General features: G+C 54.8%; 1 protein-coding gene across 4 annotated transcripts in view; it reads right to left on the bottom strand.

Moving 5' to 3' along the window:
• The window catches only part of AGAP1 (ArfGAP with GTPase domain, ankyrin repeat and PH domain 1), a 561,687-nt gene extending 541,758 nt beyond the window's left edge, over positions 1 to 19,929 (bottom strand). For 2 of the 4 annotated variants that reach the window (XM_061412705.1, XM_061412707.1), the window contains exon 1: positions 19,722 to 19,929. In XM_061412705.1, coding sequence (XP_061268689.1) covers positions 19,722 to 19,884 — 163 coding nt within the window. In that variant the 5' untranslated portion in view covers positions 19,885 to 19,929. Of the gene's footprint in view, positions 1 to 19,134; positions 19,324 to 19,721 lie in introns of those variants that run through there. The other 2 variants (XM_061412706.1, XM_061412708.1) reach the window with 2 other exon arrangements.
• Between the last annotated feature and the right edge of the window lie 568 nt (positions 19,930 to 20,497).

Genomic DNA, 20,497 nt, shown 5'->3' with positions numbered 1-20,497 from the left:
GAAAGCTTCACAGGAGCAAAATCCATGACTGTAGGAAAGTACACAGAGTCTTCTCCCCACCCCTCCCAGGAAAAGAACTGCCAAGGGAACTCTCCAGAACGCGGAGTTGTCAAAAAGATTCACATAGCAAAGTTTCCAGGAGGTTTACTCTTGGCCAGAGGACAAGAGAGTAATTTCCCTGAGCCAAGCAAAGGTTAATAATCAAAGGAGTTCATTAAGCCCGCCCTGAGCTCGGGCTGCCAGGAGGTTAGTCATAAAGCGCTGGATGGAATCTGCCTACTCAAGCAGTTGGAGGAGGGGCAGGAGAGACGGGAACATCCTCACCCGGGAGCCAGTTTCCTAGAAGACTTCCGGGAGGAGGCTTCCCGGCGGGCGCTGGCAGGTCCCTGCCCCCATCTGGAGAGGGTCATCAGTGGCCAGGGGCGGGGGGTCAAGGCCAGCCTCCCCAGCTGCAAAGTGCTTGATCCCAGTGAGCCCGCAGGTCCATGCACCCCACCGGGCATGCCCGCCTGAAAAAGCAGCGTGTGCCAGGGTGACCCTTGGCCAGCACAGAGCTGTGCATCAAAGATCGGAGCCGGGCAGGGACCACAGAGGTCGGGCTGGTGGACCTCGGCCCAGCACGACTGAGGTTCTAGCCACCCTGTGCAGCCACCCCAGGTCACCACCCACCAGACGACACTCACACCCGCCTCCCCAAAGCTGGAACCACCAAAAAAAGTCCTGCAGACATTGCCAAATGTCCTCTGGGGGCTAAATGTGCCCCCTCCCTTCCTTCAGCACCACAGATGGGCCAAGCACTCGAATTTTGGAGAGAAACAGAGGTCAGGGGTCACAAAGTGCAAGATACCTCCCAACCCAGAAGACATTGTCTTCCTCAAGGACAGGTGCAGTCCTCAAAGAGCCCACCAACCTGACCCCCAGAGAACACGCACGCTAACTCCCAGCACGAGGGTAGAAGCCAGCAGCTGATCTGGGGAGCAGCTTGGCAGCGTTTTTAAAGTTTAACTGTGCACACACCCTATCTCCCAGCCACTCCTCCGCTACTATTTACCCAAGAGAAATGAACACGCGCGCCCATAGGAAAAAGCGCCCGTGAGCGTTCACAGCAGCTTATTTGTAAGAGCCAAGCTCTGTAAACAGCTCCATCAAGATCCAACAGGATAACCTGGGGTGAGCACACACCATGGAATACAATTCAGCAGTAAACAAAAAAAGAGCAAGTGATGGACACACTCGGCTCGGACGGATCTCAAAATCCTGATGCCGAGTGAAGGAAGCTGGGTGAAGAAAGAGTCCACTACGGCATGATTCCATTTCTGCTGAATTCAAGAAAGTGCAAACGAATCCACAGTGACTGACAGGTGACCCGCGTGAGCAGACGGGGTGCGGGGGGTGGCGGCTGGGGCAACGCCTCGGGAGGTGAGAACACCCAGCATCTTGAGGGTGGTTCCGGGGTGGTGTGTCAACACTCCTCAAACAGAAACCTTCTGGTGTGTGCAGTTTCTTTTACAGAAATTGTAGGTCCATAAAGCTATGAAACCAAAGAAATGCACAAAGAGCCCTGCGGCCATAAAATCTACCTCTGAGAGCAACTGTCCCATCCACGGGGCACATGGCTTCACAGGAAAGTGCCGCCCGGGCAGGTGGGGACTCTCAGCAGCAGAACTGCACTCCCCTCCCCGCCAGCACCTTCTCGGGGGTGTCAGGAAGATGGGGCACGGCCTCCACCAGTGCTTCCCACTCCTTCCCGAGCACTCAGGGCCCTGGCCCCCCGCCCCGACCCGCCCCGCTCTGCCCCCAGCACAGACGGGGAAGCAGGATTAAGCCACGCCTGCAGGCGAGTCTGGCCTAGAACCAAATAAGAACACAGACCGGCACCCAATGCCCTTGGAAGGGACGCTGTGGACAGAGCGCACTGGACGGAACTCAGAGAACTGCCGGACTGGCAAAGGCAACTACTGGACACGCCCCGGTGAGTCTCCTCCCCTCTCTGCCCCCCAGCGCCACTCTCGGAAACAGAGATGGAGCCATCTGAGCCGCTGACCATGCCCGCGGTGGAAGGCAGATCCCGGGTCGAGCCCCACACGGAAACCTGGCCCCACTCTCCCACAAACCGGCACTGGACGAGCACTGACTTGGCCACTTCCGGCTCTGCAACCTGGCTCTGGGTGACTTCAGGCCAACCACCCTGCCTTTTGGGGGCATCGATTCCTCCCTATTAAGTTAACTATAGCTCAGAGGAAAAGCAACTTCTATTAGCACATGTTCAAAATGAACTGCCGACAAAGGTCTGTCCAGTCAAAGCTATGGTTTTTCCAGCAGTCACGTACAGATGTGAGAGGTGGACCACAAAGAAGGCTGAGTGCTGAAGAACTGATGCTTTCGAACTGTGGTGTTGGAGAAGACTCTTGAGAGTCCCTTGGACGGCAGGGAGATCAAACCAGTCAATCGTAAAAGAAATCAGTCCTGAGTGTTCATTCAAAGGAATGATGCTGAAGCTGAAGCTCCAATACTTTGACCCACCTGATGTGAAGAACTGACTCACTGGAAAAGACCCTGATGCTGGGAAAGACTGAAGGTAGGAGGAGAAGGGGACGACAGGATGAGATGGTTAGATAGAATCACTGACTCAATGGACGTGAGTTTGAGCAAATTCCAGGAGACAGTGAAAGACAGGTAAGCCTGGCGTGCTGCAGCCCACGAGATTGCAAAGAGAAGGACATGAGTGAGCAACTGAGCAACAACAACAAAATGAAGGGCTTGCTAGCATCTTTATTGGTAAAATGTCACATAATTTGGGTGCCTTAAATTCAAGAGCTGTAGTTTCAAGCAGCCTGGAATCAAGGTGTCTCAGATCTTGTGAACTCCAGTGGAATTTTCATAACCATGCTGTTTGGAATCTCTCCCTCCTCCTGCCTGGGAGCTTGTCACCACAGGCCGCCAGCTGGAGCTCTGTGTCCTCCCACCACGGTCCATGCCACCAATCACAGCAACGGGGTAAAAGCAGGCTGGCAGGTGCGGTGTCTTCTGCAACCACTTTCAGCAGACGTGCACAGACCATGGGGAACTCCCAGCCCCTGTACAGAACCTGGGCGGGTCTGAGAGGTTTCCTTTCTGCATCATTAAAACATCGCAGAACTTCTCGGAGCTGGTCCAGTGGCTAAGACGCTGGACTCTCAACGCAGGGGGCCAGGGCTCCATCCCAGGTCAGAGAACTAGATCCCACATGCCACAACTGAGAGTTTGGTGTTGCACTGAAGATTCTGTGTGCTGCAAACGAGGCCTGGCACAGCCTAAGTAATTGGTTTAAGAGGAGGGAGCAGGTAGTGTTAATGTATGAGTCCCGAGTTCAAACCTGGGCTCAGCCACCTCGAGGTGTGGGTGGATTTGGGGCAAAGCTTTGAACCATAGGCCTCAGGCTCCTGGCCTATAAATGGGGTTTGGACCACCTCTATCCTAAAGGACACACAGCATGTTAAGTCCTCAATGGGTCCCCACGCAATAAACAGCTGGTGCGAGAATGGATTTTAAGGAAGGGAAAGAGGAGAAGCCAGGAGGGTGCTCATGAATGTTTCATAGAAATTTCTGGAATCCAAAGCAGGCGCGGCTGTCAGGGAGGCATCGGGGCAATGGTGTCCCTTACAAGGCAAAGCCACGCTGGAGCAGAGCTGTGCCCCAGGCCCGCGGGCTGAGCCAGACCCCTCCACCTGGAAGCCCGCTGAGCATCCACCGCCCCGTGCCGGCTTCTCCCGCGCGTCCTCACAGTGCAGGGCACTTTTAAGTACCTGTTGACGTCCTCTGTCCCCCCGAAACTAATCTATAACTAGAGTCTGAAACAGAGTCACTGGGGCAGGGTGAGGTGTGGGGGGAGGGGTGCGGACTCCAGGCCAGCTGGCCTGGGTGTGAGCCTGGCCGTCCACCACCCAAGTGACAGATCCCAGACAGCTGCCTCCCCGCCGGGAGGCTTTCCAGGCACAGGAGCCGGGCCCAGAGAAGACCACGCATGATCACAAACGGTCCCCCAACAGAAGAGCAGCAAGTTCTGGGGAAGGGCTCGGCTCCAAAGGGGTCAGCCCAGCACAAGTGTGGCCTGGCTGCCCGGGGATGGGGGGCTTTAGAAGAAGCACACAGAGCAAAGAGCGAGGGACAAGGGGCTCTCTGAGCTGAGCTGATGGCCGGGGCTTGCACAGTGAGAGCAGCGGAGAGAGGACCACACGGGCTTCGGTCGCAGAAAACACGAGGAGGCCCTGGGCCTTTGAGAGGCTTCAAGTCCTGGGGACCCCGCTGGTGTGGACGCAGCTCCTCCCGGCTCCTAACCAAGAATGGTCCCGGCAACAGACGTCTTCAAGCCGAGAGAGAAACTCGCGGTCAAATAAACTTAAGTTTCTGATGAAAAGTTTTATTTCCGGAAAGCTCCAAAAAGGCAATCTCAAAGTCATCACTCTTCAAGTCATGGGTTGTTTTTTTTTTTTTTTTTTCAAATATTGGAACCCAGGCTTAAAAAAAAAATCCCTGCATCTGAATCTAAAAGGAGTTACGTAACAACAGCCCATGTAACAGTAACCATGGAAAATGGATCTTCCAGACACAAGTTTCTGGAAAAGTTCGCTGCAATTGGCGTGTACACAGTATCTTCCTCCAGGATTCCCAGGCAGCGGTTGCTGAAGAATCAACGTGTGGTCACAGCAGGCTGGAGAGTCCCGTCCCAAGGCTTCAAGACACGAATGCCAATTTAGACAGTCCTTGTGTTTAACCAGCGATCGCCAAGGCTGCCAGGGGTGACTGGGAATAAAACAGAACTAGACCACATGCTCCTGTCCTCTCGGGAAAAGACACCCTAACACACCCGCACAAACACCACACTCACAAATGTAATTATAAATCGCGTTACGTTTCTATGGGAGAGACATCCCGGGGGAAGGCGAGGGGGGACCAACCGGGTGCTCGGCTACAAGGGCGAATGGGGTGACCTCCCCAGGTCCCTGGGGTTTAAGGTAAGGTCACACAGACAAGTGGCTTTTTTTTTAACACGCAATTTCATTTATGTGTTTGCTCTGGTTGCACTGGGTCTTGATGCCGCATGCAGGCTTTCTCTGGTTGTGGTAAGCGGAGGCTTGTGTCTCCCAGGCCCTAGAGCACAGGCTCAGCAGTTGTCGCGCACGGGCGTGGGTGCTGCGTGGCACGTGGGATCTTCCTGGACCAGGGATCGAATCCAGCTCTCTTGCATTGGCAGGTGGATTCTTTACCACTGAGCCACCAGGGAAGCCTCTACAAGTGGCTTTTTAATATGTAGAGGGAACCAAGCCATAAGGAGAATTTTGGTAGCCTGTTGTTGACATGGACAAGCAGGACATCTGAAATCTCCTTCCACTGTGAAAATGTGTGAGGGAGACCGGGCCTTCTTTCTAACCTAAACTGTTAGACCAAGAGGACCCCCACCCGATCAGCAGGTGACATAACAGACTATTAAGCTTTCTGCCGCTTTGCAGGGAGAGGCGGTCCCCGTGAGCAAGTGAGACGAGAAGGGGGAGGAAAGGGCAGACACTCGGGGGGTGTGGAAGGTCTCCCCCACCCAGACGAGCAACAAGTGAAGAGGTGACCACTCAGGTTCATCCTGCAGTGAGTTCCCCTCCCTAAAAAGCCTGCCTGGACTTTGAAAAGCTGAGGGTGACAAAGTGGAGATTAAAAGCCGGGGCTCTGGATGGGTATTTGAGACCCCACAGGCTCAGCACATCAAAGTCTGGTTTGGAAGCAAAGACAGGGCGGTGGCCTAAGACGGCCTGAAAGCCCGAGTCAGGGGAGAACAAAGTCTGACCGGCCGGTCCAACCTGGGGGCATCCTGGAGTTAGCCCGCGCTGTGCGGACGGACAGCGGCCGTGGAGAAGACGGTGAAAGGGACTTCTCTGGGAGTCCAGAGGTTAGGACTCCGTGCTCTCACTATCGAGGACCTGAGATCCGTCCCTGGTCAGGGAACTGTGATCCCACCACAAGCCTCACAGCATGTCCCAAAAAGGAAAAAAAAGGAGGTCGGGGAGAGATGCTGAGAGACGATACAGGGACAGAATATGCTGACTCAATTCCTGGAAAGGCCGAGTGGTCACAGGCCAGCTCTGGGCAGGATGTGGAGAGAGCTGCAGGGGGTCAGACAAGGAGGAGGAGGACGAGGCTGGGATGGCTGGCCCTCTGTGAGGTCATCGCTGGCTCAAGGACAGCCCAGAAGACACGCCCCACGTGGGCCCAGTCTGGGAAATGGGAACTCCGGGGCCTAATCAGGTTCTGTAATTAACACTGTAATTAACACTGCTAAGTCAGGAACCACAGGGCCATTCAGCTCCCAGTTGAGCCTGGGACGTGCCCAGAACTCTTAAAGCGGAGAGGTGATGATAGCTGAACTAGACACACAGCACGCAGGCCATGCACACGTGTGCGCGCATGTGCAGGCACACACACACGCAGAGGCGCGTTACTCACACCTGCAGCACTGACCGTGTGCTCACAACGACACCGGTGTGCCGTCTGAATTAGGGACAGCTTCACACCTGCTCTCACTCTCCTGGCCAAGTCGGGGGAACCAGAGAGAGATGTCAGAGGTTATCCTCACAGATGTGGTTCCTCCTACCGCCCTCTGCACACCCCCAGATGTTGTAATGAGGCCTTCAAGGCTGTGACGCTGCACAACGTCATTCTGCCCCAGGAAGTGTTCACAGTGTAACACGATCCAGCAAGAAAATGCCTGTGCTCCACAGCAGCACACGGGCTGCTGCGAAAACCAAGTCCTGGACACAGGCGGACGGCAGGCCATCCCCGCAGCCAAAACCAGCACGGCCCAAAGAGGGGCTGCCCTCCCACACACACACATGGTCGGACACAGGATTCGAGTCAGAGCTCAATCCGAAGTTTCCCTTTGGGTTCAAGGCTGAACTGTATCAAGATTAACAACAGAGATTGTAGAGATTATGTAGAGATTAACTCTACGTAAAATAGACAACCAACAAGGAACCATTGTATAGCACAGGGAATCACACTCAATATTTTCTAATAATCTATAAGGAAAAATGACATGAAAAAGTATATATACACACATATGTATAAATGAACCACTGTGCTGTATACCTGAAATTAAGACAATACTGTAAATCAACTATACTTCAATAAAACAAAAAATAAATTAAAATTAAAAAAGATTAACAACAAAAACCATGCTTTCAAAACACAAGTTAAGCCAACTGCTCCAGCAGAAGATACTTCGTATTTTGTTGCTGTTGTTAGTCACTCAGTTGTGTCTGATCTTTGCAACAGCTTGGACTGTAGCACATCCGGCTTCCCTGTCCTTCACTACATCCTGGAGCTTACTCAAACTCATGTCCATCGAGTCGGTGATGCCATCCAACCATCTCACCCTCTGTCGTCCCCTTCTCCTCCTGCCCTCAATCTTTCCCAGCATCAGGGTCTTTTCCAATGAGTCAGCTCTTCGAATCAGGTGGCCAAAGTACTGGAACTTCAGCTTCAGCATCAGTCCTTCCAATGAATAGTCAGGGCTGATTTTCTTTAGGATGGACTGGCTGGATCTCCTTGCAGTCCAAGGGACTTCGTATTTGATGCCCAAGTAACAAGCACCTTGTCCCTGCTGGGTCTGCACCGCACCTGGAATCTGACACCACGACATCCAGATGGTACTGCTTCCAGAAATCCTCTGGATTCCAAACCAACATGGAACTAGCCTAGGAAAGCTCTGCGTTCTGTTACAAATGCCAGTTGAATGGTCATGCTCTAGATGGAGAGATATACAACGCAAGCAGAGAAGCAAAGCGATGGGTATGTAAGACTTCACCCTGAACATTCTTTCAACTCTTCCATGTTTGAAATGTTTCAACACAATATGTTGAGCAAAAGAGATCCTCCCGGACTTGTAAACATGACTTTCATCTCTCTTAATAGCAAACATCTTGTTCACAAAAATCCCAGACCCCAGGCTGTGGGACACAGACACCCAGAGTGGGTGCCCACAGCCCACCCAGTAGGTAAGGGCTCAGCAGACTCAGGTGCGGGGTCTCCCTTCCTGTGCCCTGAGCTACACAAAGCGCCCAGGTGTCTCCAGCAGTGAGTGCAGGATCCCACTGTTCCAGACCACCCAGAGATTCTTTAATCTCCAAGCAAGTGATCTGGAAACCAAAAATCGTTGAGTGCGCCCCCTCAACATGCATACCCCATCAGAAGCATAAGTTTGAACTCTAGGAAAAAAAAAAACAACACAGGGTCTGAAGTCGAAGTCTAGAACTCTGAGCCATTCTCAGAAAAGCAGCACTCCCACAGGTCCAGACAGGGACCTCACCAGCCAGGCAGGGTCACCACGACTCTTAGAAGCACATGACCCAACTGCCCCCCACTGCAAGATTCTCCTGCCAAGCCAGCTGAGTGAAAGCACTGGGGGCTTGGGATGTTTGAGGGGGTAACTCTAGATTTAGGCAGTAGGCAGAAAGAGATATATAATTTTCTTATGCCCCAATATAAGATGATCAGAAAAGCAAGTCCAAATTGAGAAACCTGGGTAAAACTGAAATTTTTTTTAAGTGGGGGGTAAAAAAAAACGTTTTTGTGTGAAGACAGGGAGTTTTCTTTGGGCAGAGATGAGTTTTCCAAGGCCTCCTTGGGAGGTGAGAAGCCAAGGTGTCCTGTTAATGACCACCCCCCACCCCACCCAGCCCCAGTGGCATGAGCTTCCCATCTTCTGGGGCTCAAATGGGGCTTCATCCAGGAGCTCCTGGCTTCCCTTGTGGCTCAGACAGTAAAGAGTCTGGCTGCAGTGCAGGAGACCTGTGTTCAATCCCTGGGTCAGGGAGATCCCCTGGAGAAGGAAATGGCAACCCACTACAGTACTCTTGCCTGGAGAATCCCATAGACAGAGGAGCCTGGTGGGCTACAGTCCAGGGGGTTGCAAAGAGTCGGACACGACTAAGCGACTTCACTTCACCAGGAGCCCCGTCCAGCCTTCCCAGCCCAGTGCACACCTGGCCTGACGCCCGCGCCCGCCCTGACTCACACAGCAAGTGGCCTGCTCACCTCTGCACTGCCAGCATGTGGCCTCTGCCCGTCTATGGACTCGAGCCACCAAGTGAAAAGATAAACACCTAACAGGCCGAGTCAGGGGTGGAGACAGGCACCAGCGGAGTGCCACAGGACCTGCACTCTGGGCCGGGGACACCCGTCCAGGACACTAACCGGCGGGGTGAACAGGACCTGAGGGGCCACCGCGGCCCAGGCTCAATCGCACAGGTCCCCTTCCCCGCCGGGAAACAATTCAGTCCCTGGCGAGAGACACTCCCCACGGGCTGTCGTGCCCCTGACACCCACCGAAGAATCTGCAGAGGGGGAACTGGCGGCCCGTGAGGTCCAGATGCCGGCCCCCCAGCCAGAGTGACAGACAGGGTGACTCCCGAAACCAACTATCAGAGCCCCCTGTGCAGGGGCTGCATGCTTCCTCTCCAAATCCCGGTGCCTGGGGAACCGCCCCTGGTAGCTGAGCACCCCTCCTGCCTAAACCTCGGGCCCTTCAGGGCATCTGGAGGTGGAACCCTCCTGCCCCAACACGGTCCCACTCCTGCGACCCCAGGGTCAGACCTCACTCCCTCCACCTGGCGAGTCACAGGCCCCTTCGCGCCTGCACCTGCCTCTTCGGGGGGGCGCACCTCTGTTTCCCTCCCTGCCCCCCTGCCCTGGCCCCAACTTCCCTCACAGCAGCCCAGTTCTGAACCTGCTGGCCACTCCGCCCCCCACCACCGAAGCCACTGCAAAGTTTCTGTTCTGCCCAGCAAGCCCCGAGCATCACGGCCCCCCGCCCTGTCCAGACGGAAATCCATAATCAGTAGTTTCCCATGGCCCAATACATAAAAGCGCTCGCAGCCTGCTCTCTGGGGCTCTTGAGGCTCTTCTCCATCAGCCTGCCCTCCCCAGGTCCCCGCCAGCTGCGGAGATGGGGTTCTGGGTGGTCCATTCCTACGACCCAGCCTCCCAGAGAGCCTCAGCGCTCTGCCTGTGTCCCACAGCCTCCCTGTCTGGTAACCCCTCTGCCCCCATCTGTCTAGCCCACTCTGGACCAGTGTGGCCTCCTGGGCTAGTTCCCACTGCCCTGGGAGAGGCACTCTGGGGGCACCCATCTGCCTGCACCCCAGAAGCAAAAGACAGCGCCCGCCCAGTCCGCACGCGATAGCATCTCACCTCCCAGGCTCCTCACACGGGCTGCTTCCCACGCTTGCTGAACAAAGTGAGGGGAAGCCCAGCCCTCCCAGCCCCCATCCCTCAAAATAAATATTTGCCTCGGTACCGCCACTGGAGACTTCACAGGGCACACGCCCCTCTCTCTCCAGCCCCCGGGTCCTTACACACTTCCTGGGTTGAGTGTGGCCTTTTTTTGGGGGGGGGGGGGCGGGGGTGCAGGGCAGCTCCCAGGACAAAGTAAGAGGAACAAAGAAAACAACCCCTTGAGAATAACAGAGAGCTGGCAACACTTAGCTTTCTTTTCCTTTTGTGTCTCCACATAATTGCCACAAACAGCAGAGACTGAAGAGCGCTAATACGTAACCACTCAGACCGTACATCAGTTTGAACCCACAGTCGCAGAAGGCGTTTCCCTTCAGATAGCAACGTGGACAGGAGGGCACCCGGGTGTGAGATGGACTCTAGGGGCAGGAGGGGCGGTCTGGACTCAGCCAAGAGAGCCCCCACTGACCACTGAGGTCAAGCAAGAACCAGGGAGAGCCGCGGGGACCCTGGGGGTTGCTCCGCATTTTCAAGGAAACCATTTCCTGCTGAAGGGTTGCACCCTCACTGCTCCATGTATAAAGCTGCAACTATTCCACTAACCAGGAATGAAGAGCCCATAGACAACCCTAAGTCTAAAATCTAACGTCTGAGACTGCCGGAAACGTATCAGGCACTTGACTGTTTCTGGCAAACAGCTGGAAAGAAGGCGAGGGAGGGAGGCAGGCAGGAGGCAGCCTCCATCCTAAGGGTCTGCGGTGTAAACCCTGAACAGCAAGGAAAGGTCCCTCCAGACAGGGCTGTGGACAGAGTGGGTTTGGGAGCAGCTTCGCTGACCTGGGGGAAGGGCTAACAGGACACTAACCACCGCCTCACCAACAGAACAGGGACACCAGAGGTGTCCTCTGTTAGGTGTCCTAATAGGCAGGCCTATTCCCACGGCCCCGAACAGGAAACCACCCAAATGCCCATCGCTGGGACAGCAGGTGACCAGGCAGAAGCAGCCACCTCCAGCCACACACAACACAGAGGAGTCTTGCCCTGTGCTGACCAACTTCGCTGTTCTGATCTGGGTGTGGGATGTACCCACGTGGTCAGTTTGTGAGAACACCCTCCCTTAGGACCTGGGCATCCTTCTAGATCTACGTTCTATGCTCCCCCCCCAAAAAAAAGAGTCCCAAAAAGCTACCATGTCTAAAGTGGTCTCAATACCTCCAACCCCCAAACTCCTAACGGTACAATAATGTACAGAAAATTGGAGATCCAGGCTTGACGGTCCAAAGTAAAACTGAAACAAGTGTCTGTCTGTCTGAGACCAGGTTCACCAGCCTGAACTAACAGGAGCGGTGTCGGGACAGGAGACAGGAGACCAAGGCACTGCTCACGGCAGCACCCGGATCCACAGAAACCGCAGCGAAGGGCGGGGCGGGCAGGCGGGCTGGCCCACGGAAGTGCCCTCCCTGGAAAATGGGCCAATCCTCCCCTCCAGATAAGGATCCCTGGAAACACGAACAGCAGAATGTCAGCCCACTCCACTCTCTCCAGACCCACTTCCTTTTATCTCATTACAAAAGCGTGCCCGTAGTCACCACATCTATAACATCAACTCTTGCTGCGGCAGCAGTCACGTGGAGAAGGTGAAGGAATAAACTCAGGAAGTGAAGGGGTGCCTTGCTTTGCTGCAGGCACTCATGCAAAAAATTTTTTCTAACTCCTTCAAGTATCCTCAGTAGACCTGGTATAGCATGTCCATATTAACTAAAAACGTATTGAATTAAGGCTAAACCCACTTCCTAAAAGATCCTGTTACCCTCTTTAAGACTATTATCTGAGAATCTGTTAACAGGAGCTTTGTGTGCTAAGCTGGAAAGCAACATGGTTCTATTTGCAAGAGCCTGCTGGATGTTGACATTTCTAAGACCAAACATAAATCGTTTGTGAACATGGCCGGTAATTATTTGGAATTCTTCTCCCAGAACCATGAAAAGTGTTTCCCACCCTTTCAAAAAATAAAATAAAATAAAAGGCAGCTTCGAAGCATGATGCTAATGACAAGCAGACAGAGTGAGCAGTTTTTAAGATCACACAGTTGCTTGTGTAGAAACACTGCACAAATACTCCAACACTGCAGCCCAAAAAAAGACAATCCGAATCAAACAGCGAGAAAAGTGTGAAAATTGCAAATGAGCCCCTGGTTAAACAAACACACCAATCTGTTCCCAGAGAGCTCAGGGTGGCCACCTGTTCGGGCTGGTGGCAAGTTCTGATTACCAGTGGGAGAGACAAAATGGGAGTGATGACAGCCACCCCACCCCAGCCCCAGCTCGGGTCCTGGGCCCCACCCTCCAGCCTATATTTAGTCTGCTCTTTATGGAAAATGTCCCAACCTCGCACACAGACAGCTATTTGGCTGGTTACTAAAAGGGTCCATTAACAGACCTCTTCTGCTGGCACTGGTATCTTCTCTCCTTCCCTCCTTAGCTCCCAGGTGCAAGTAAGCCCTTCCTGGCCTGGGTGAGTCATGGACACAGGTACAGGGCAGGGACGGGACCCACCACAATGCCAGCCCTGCCCCTGGACAGGTCATCCCTGCAGCCCCGTGTGCAGGCTTCCCACACCACAAAACAGGAGAGGGAAAGTGCCCCCTTGGCCCTCCTGGAAGGACGTGGCATGGAGGAGGCCTGGTGCTCAGACCCCCAGGACAATCACAGATGCTGCAGAGATTAGAGACAAACATCTGCAGGATTCGTGTTCCTTCTCAGAGCAAGGTACTTAACAGAGCGGAGGAATTACGTGGCTAAGCACCCGATCAGAGCCCCGAACTCTGGATTTTAAAAATAACTAAGCCTGATCGGCTTTGCCAAACTCAATCACTTAGGCCTCAAAGAATCCAGAGTGTTGGGCCGGGGGTGGGGGGCAGGGGCTCAGGGGTTTGCTTGAACGCTGAGAAACAAGAGATGGGACCAAATCAGTAGTTAAAACCAGCCCTAGTGAGACTCACCAACGAAAAACACCTGCAGGGCACACAGGGAAAAAAAGGATGCAGAATAAGGGATTTCAGTCTTAACAAAATAAAAAGCCAGCTTTGGACAAAAAAGACAGGTGGCAGTAAACAGGGCTCCAGGCTCCGCCATGGAGGCTGCAGCTCCCTCCTGAGTCACTTCCTCCAGGGCCCCCAACAGCCCTCTTAAGCTGCTAATAACAGATCGCTCTCCTTCTTAGGGAAACGCCCTTTTAGCAGCAGCAGAACAAACACAAGGATGTTTCACCTGCCAAATTATCCTAACAAGTGAATACGGAAGAACCTCACTGAAACATATAGGAGATTTCCCTAAAAATCCACCATCGCAAGACAGGAAGGGGAAGTCCAGGGAACCCCAGACGGGGCTTCTGGAATACCATCCCTGAGGGACTGAGGAGTGTGTGGTTTAGTCGCCAAGTCGTTTCCAACTTCTTGGAACCCACCAGGCTCCTCTGTCCATGGAATTCTCCAGGCAAGAATACTGGAGTGGGTTGCCATGCCCTCCTCCAGGGGATCTTCCAGGAATCGGACCCAAGTCGCTTCTGTCCCCTGCACTGCAGGTGGATTCTTTACCATAAGCCAAAGGGGAAGGCCCGCCCTTGGCAATGCCCATCCTCCACCCACCACGTTCCTTGCGGGGCACTTATGATCAGCATCATCATGGAGGTGAAGTGAACATGGACTTGAACCCATTCAAACCTGGGCTTCAATCCCTCCTCCACTGTGTTTAAGCTGAGTCACCAGAAGTAATGGCCAGGGCTGCTGGCCCCCACTGGTCCCCCACAGGGGAGGATGAGAGGACACCCCCTCCACTGATTGACAGCGACACCCAGAGAAGGTGCCCAGTCCACCCCTGGACTGCCCTCCCCTCCTTGACCATGCTTCTCAAAGTGCGGTCCCGGGACCAGCAAGCCAGCATCCTCTGGAAACTTGTCAACAGCACGCTCTCTGGCCTGACCCAAACCTACAGAAGTAGCAACTCTGCTTTCCCAAGCCCTCCATGTGATCTGACTGCACACTGAACTTCAAGAATCAAGACTCTCAACGTTCCATTGAAGATACCACACTGTCAGCCACCCAGACCTGCCACTCATTCGTCCCTATCAATGACACAGACTCTGCACCTGAAATTCACTCACACCGGCAGAAAAAGCACCAGCCTTCTGCAGACAGCTGGGCTGAAAAAGCTGCCAGGCTTCAGCAAGCAAATCTTTCTCTTCCCCTACATGCACTAGAAAAAAACTCACTGCTACCCAAACAGCACACCCAGGTTAACCACCACTGCCTGACCCCAAAGCACCCCAGTCCAAGCATCTGTGCTCTCGTGACAAGTTTCAGAACACCCTCTCTGCAAGATCAACACTGGTCAGATCACCAGTGAGGAGCAAGAGGACCCAAAAGCCAGAAAAAACGTGAGGCCCTCCAGCAAGTCACACCCTCGACAATTCCTGGGCATCCTCCAAGGGCCAGACACGACACACAGCATCGCTGAGGAGATAAAAACGTGCATGACTTGATTTCCTCAAAGAGCCCCCGGTCCTCAGGCTGGACTGGAGTAAGGAGATGAGCTTTGTGCAGGGAGCTGGGACAGAGAGCCTGGGAGAGGCCGGGAACACGCTGACCCCAGCCAGGTGGAAAGGACGCCTGGATTCTGGAAGGGTCAGAAGCCATTAAGGTATGAAATTTAACTCGGAAGGGACAAACAGCCACCTGAGAATTAATTTTAAGGAGGAGACTGTGATACTCATATCAATAACTAGAAGTCCCCATGGTTACAACTTTGATGAAGCCTGAAATATTATGAATACAGTCAATAGTGTCGAAGAAGAATTATGCTCACCTAACGGCAGGGAGAAGGTATTTGTTCCCTAATCCTGCAACAACCAGATTAAATAAATTTCCATAGGAAAACAGGCTCTTACAACAGTTTTGCTAAGGTAAGCAACTCCACAGAGAACATAAGACCTGCAGCCACTGGCAACATCCGCAAACCCTTCTTCTCTTGGATAAGGTGGGGAGGAGAGGGGCACAGGCTCGAATGGTTTGTACATTCGACTTGTAGGAACTGTGAGTAATCAGGAGTCCCATTACTCGCTCAGAAAGGGCTGGAGAGTCAGCCCTGAGGATGACCAGCCCTGCTCATCTCTTTCGAGCAAGTTTCCTATCCTTTCTGGCTCAAAGTAGAGTGAAAGTCGCTCAGTCATGTCCAACTCTTTGCAACCCCATGGACTATACAGTCCGTGGAATTCTCCAGGCCAGAATACTGGAGTGGGTAGCCTTTCCCTTCTCCAGGGGGATCTTCTCAACCCAGGGATCAAACCCAGGTCTCCCATATTGCAGGCAGATTCTTTACCAACTGAGCTATGAGGGAAGCCCTCTGGGCCTCAAAGGAGGGATCAATGTCACAGGATCATCACAAGATGGATGGAGATACGCAGGTCAAGCACTTAGCTCTCTGCTGTAGACGATGCTCAACGGAGCGGCTGCACCACGGGAGGAAGGGGGGCCCCTGTCCCATCTTCCCAGGTCCCCCACATGCCGGAGCTCCGCCCTTGAATGCCCCCCGTGAGTGCCCTGACCCGGCATGCCAGGCACCATTCTCCTTTTGAACGCTGGGACTTCTCCAAACCCTCAGAGGAAGCCACACAAACCACCAACGGGGCCAGCAGGGCACTCGGTTCCCCCTGAGCTGCTGCCTGGTGGGCGTGAGACACGAGACCAGTTAGGGGCTCAGCCCCGGCTGAATACGCTGGCTGGGTTGTCATCCGCATCACTGTTCCGCTGCTGGCAAGCTGAATTACAACGTGCAATTGCTAATAGAGGCTTTACCCATGCAAGAAGAGCAAGCTTTTTTATCTAACAAGAAAGGCAGCTGATGCGTTTACCTCAACCCCATCAACTCCAGATGGGCTTTTTAAAGAAGAACCAGAGTGGGGACCCTAGGCAGGATGCTCACCCTGGAGACAGCTGGTCCCGGCTCGCTTCCAGGCATGGAGGACACCTGCGGTGCCAGCCACACCTCTGGGGGACACCCCAGAAAACTGATGGGGTAAATCTGAAAACAATGGGCAATGCCTCCTTAAGATTCCAGATACCGGAGGGGAAAAAATAGACCTCTGTCTCAAGCAAATATTTGAAAAAACACTTTCTTTCTTCTTTTTTGGCAAGTAAATGGCAACTCACTCCAGTATTTCTGCATAGAGAATCCCAGGGACAGAGGAGCCTGGTGAGCTGTCATCTATGGGGTCGTACAGAGTCGGACACGACTGAAGTGACTTAGCAGCAGCAATGTTTCAAAACAAGACTAAGCATTAAATCACACTTCCGTGCCTTCAAACAGGGTCACAGACCCGACTCAGGGTTGGGATTCTTGGCGAGCCCTTTCAACAAAAATATATACAATTTGGTCCATCATTAAGAGCTTTTCCAATCCAGACTCTCTGGGAATCACTTTGAAAACAAGCACGAGCCGAAACTTCCTTCCCTTCAACGAGCCCGCTCCTCTCTTCCACAGCAAAAATGCTTCAAGATGCCAGAAAACAGGAAAAGTTTCTGTAAATTATGACAGTCAAATGCTGGAATGTTACGCCAAGGTGAAAAACCGTTATCCTCAAAATTTTTCATAACATGGAAAAGCGCTCACATTGCGCCAATAAGCAGCTCTGTGAGTCTGACTCCAATTCTGTGCGTATACACACAGAGACAGAAAATAAAGCCTGGCTGGATATCCTCTAAAATGCAGACAATCTTCCCTGTTCGTTGGGAGAAGCGATTCTTAAAACAATTGACTATGACGCGCACAGACTTTAAAATTCCTAGGAGGTGTACATTTTGCCACGGTACCGCCCTCACCTGGCAGGTTCACAGGCAGGGGCAGATATGTGTGTGCTCCTCAGGGCTACTGGGATGCTCCGGAGCGCAAGCTCGGTTATGGCATGGAGCTGTGACAAACGCGTCTACAGTTTGCGTACCCCAGGGCCATGCTCCCCCATCTGGGGTGAGGGAAGAACCCAATAACCCATGCCCTACTCAACTGCACCAAACTGCTTCTGCGTACTTCTCCCATCACAGGAAAAATGTCGTCCTGCCACAATTGAGCAATCTTCTCGGCTTCCAAAATATCAAGGGCACAGATATAAATCACAACTGCATCTTAAAGCTGGCACAGAGTGGGGGAACAGTCCATTATAACAACGAATTTCATTAGGAGGAGCAGCAGAAGGTAGCCGGGGAGTGGGGGAAGCCTGCACACCTGGGTTCCAAGGATCCTTTGGTTCAGACTCACCTCTGACCTCAGTCGAATGTTCAGGAGGTCATTAACCTTCCCTGAAGCGCCATCCTCTAGAAAATGAATCTGGCCCACATTCTCCCCCAAGGTCGGGACCGCCACACAACGAGCTTATGAATATAAGAGCATTCTTGCTAAAGTTCTTCTATACAAATGAAAGGTGCAATCATTGTTAATAACGCAAAGAAGGGACGCATATCTGAATGATTCTTAGAGCCTCGTTAAATAAACCACAGCCCTGACACAACACAGACATTCCTATTTTTTTTTTTTTTTAACAGAAAAAATAATAGCCTTGTCAAAGTCCCAAGCAGGATTCATCACTGATTCTGAGTCTCATCAACAAACGACAAGGCTTCCGGCCAAGAAGGAGCCTAAAAATCTCAGCGTGTACAGGCAGACAGACACTGAGCTACCAGAAACCATCATTAAGGAACCACACAGGTTTTGGTTTTTGTTTTTTCCAAAAATGAAGAATGAAACCACATTCTCTTGCCAGAAAGTCAAACTGCTGCGTGGGGAGCGCCTGAGACCCCAGAGCTGGACTTCAAGAAGGACACTCCAATGAAGTCTTTGCACGGACACTAGGCGCTCTCGGTCAGATGCATCCAAAGCTCAGCGCCAGCTTTCTAAGAGTTTCATCAGACTCCCGTGGATGCTGCCAGGAGAGAGAGAGGAGCAGGGGCCTTGCACGTGAGTGTCCACCGCGCCGGAGCCCAGACCCTGGAGGCACGTTCCTGCCAGCTCACCCAGCATCAGCGGCCCTGCGCCGGACCCCCATGCCTCCCACAAGTCCTGCCAGAGACACACAGGAGCCTCTGCCTCTCGAGGAATCTGGAAGCATCTTAAATGGCCAGCAGGGCGGCAGGTGCTCTGACAGCCAGGCCTGCAGAAAGCTGGAGCACCATCCAGATCCTTCCCAGAATTAGCAAGTCCCCTATGGAGACAGGACGCCAATCGGGCAGCCGAGCTGGGACGAGGTTCAAGTCTGTGGGGCTGCCAGATGCCAAGGGCATCAACACCACCTTCTCCATCTAACCGGCCAGGCGTCAAGCCCAGACACTCTGGGGTGAGCCATGCAGGCTGCACAGCACCCAGGCAAAGTTCCCCCCGCCCCGAGGCCAATGCCCCCTGCTTACAGATGGACCAGAGCTGGGCGATGCCTAAGCCGGGCTTCGGACACACTCCTGGCCAGGCCTCAGAACATCCTCAGTATTCCCCAACAGCGGCCAGAGGGACTCTTGCTTGGGACAATTTTATATTACGGACAACTCACCCTTCAGACCTTTTACCATCACTGGCCAACAGCAAGGAGAGGGGGAAGCAAGGGGATAAGCTGGAAGCTCAGTAGCAGAGAAATAAGAACCACGAGGATCCAGAGAAAACACTGGCCCCAGAGAGGCTCCGCGGCACCTCTCCCGAGGACCTCTGCCTCACCCGGCTTGCAGGAAGGGTGGGTGGCATCCCAGTGCCAGGGGTGTGAAAGTGACCCCCCCCCCGCCCCCCAGGGAGCGTTCTTCTGATCTGATGCAGGATGTCGGTAGAAAACACTGTAGAGGAAACCAACCTCTGCGCAGGAGCAGGTGGGTCGGACCTGCGGTGCTGTCCGTACCCGGGGCTGGTTCTCCGCTGGGGCTAAGTTCCGTTGCCTCCACTGTGCCCCCGAAATGGGCAAACACACCAAAGGGGTTTGCCCTACCCTGCGGAGGAGACCCGCCAGCCAGAGCCTCGCCCCCAGCAGCAGCACTTCTCCAAAGACCTCTTCAAGTCCAGCAAGAGACGCTCGGCCCCGGCCCAATAACCTGTCACACGGTCCGGGGGCGCCAACCGCTCCGGCCGCTCCGGGGGCTTATGGCTGGGCCGGTTCACTCGTGTGGCCCAGGACGCGGCCGCACAGAGTCACTTTCTCAGCGGAGACTCTACAGCCCATTAGCACATTATCGCCGGCGATCCATCTCTGGCCGCGAGCTCGCCGGCCCTCTTGGCCCCCCCCTCCGCTCTAGCCCGGCCTTGCCGGGTGAGAAGCACCGCAGTGCCCACTCGGCGGGGCAGCCGCGTGCCATGGCCCGGCGCGTGTGTACACACGCACGCACACACACGCTCGCGCGCGCGCGCGCCCGCCCTCCAGAAGCCCCGCGGCGGCCCGGCCCTCACCTTCGATGGCGATGACGTGCTCCCGGATTTGGTTCTGCAGCACCGGCTCCTCCACGCGCTCCAGCAGCTCGTAGATGGAGTAGATGTTGGGGTGGACCGACTCGAAGCGCTGGATCTCGGCCCGGATGGCAGCCGAGTTGGCCAGCTGCTGCTGGTAGTTCATGGTGCAGGCGCCGCGCCCGGAGCCGCGCGCCCCCCGCCGCCGCCGCCGCCCCGCGCCCCGGGGCCCGCGGGCCGCCGAGCCCCGGGCGCCGCAGCCCCCGGGGAGCCGGGCCCGCCGGGCGGCGGGCGGAGGAGGCGCGAGAAGAAAGGAGCGGGCGGAGCAGGCGCGGGGCCGGCCCGCCGACTCAGTTCATGGCCGGGACGCGCGCCCGGCGGGCGGGCGAGCGAGCGGGCCCCGGCGCCCCAGGTCAGCGGGCCCCCATGGAGCGCGCCGCGGCGGGCGCGGCCGGCCCCCGGAGGACGCTCGATCGGGCGCCTTCCTGTGCCGCAGTAGCCTTCCACCCCTAGGCGCTGCCCCGCCGAGCAGCCATTAAAGCCCAGGCGGCCGCCGCGCTCCGAGCGCCGGGGCCGAGGGCCGGCCCGGGGGCAGTGGCCGCTCCGCTCGGGGCGCCCCGGCCGCGGCGTAAGTCCGCGCTCTGCGTCCTGCGCCGCCCGGCGCGCCGGGGCCGCCCGCGCCGAGCCTGCCGTGCGCCGCCCGCCGAGCCGGGACCGAGCCGCAGGCGCCGTGCAAGCCGCGGAGCCCGCTCCGAGCGCCGCCCGCCGCCTGCCCGGCC

This window comes from Bos javanicus, chromosome 3 (assembly GCF_032452875.1).
Source record: "Bos javanicus breed banteng chromosome 3, ARS-OSU_banteng_1.0, whole genome shotgun sequence".
In the NCBI taxonomy this organism is placed as follows: domain Eukaryota; kingdom Metazoa; phylum Chordata; class Mammalia; order Artiodactyla; family Bovidae; genus Bos; species Bos javanicus.
The sequence above is the reverse complement of the archived record's forward strand: the minus strand, read 5'-3'. Positions and strand labels throughout refer to the sequence as shown.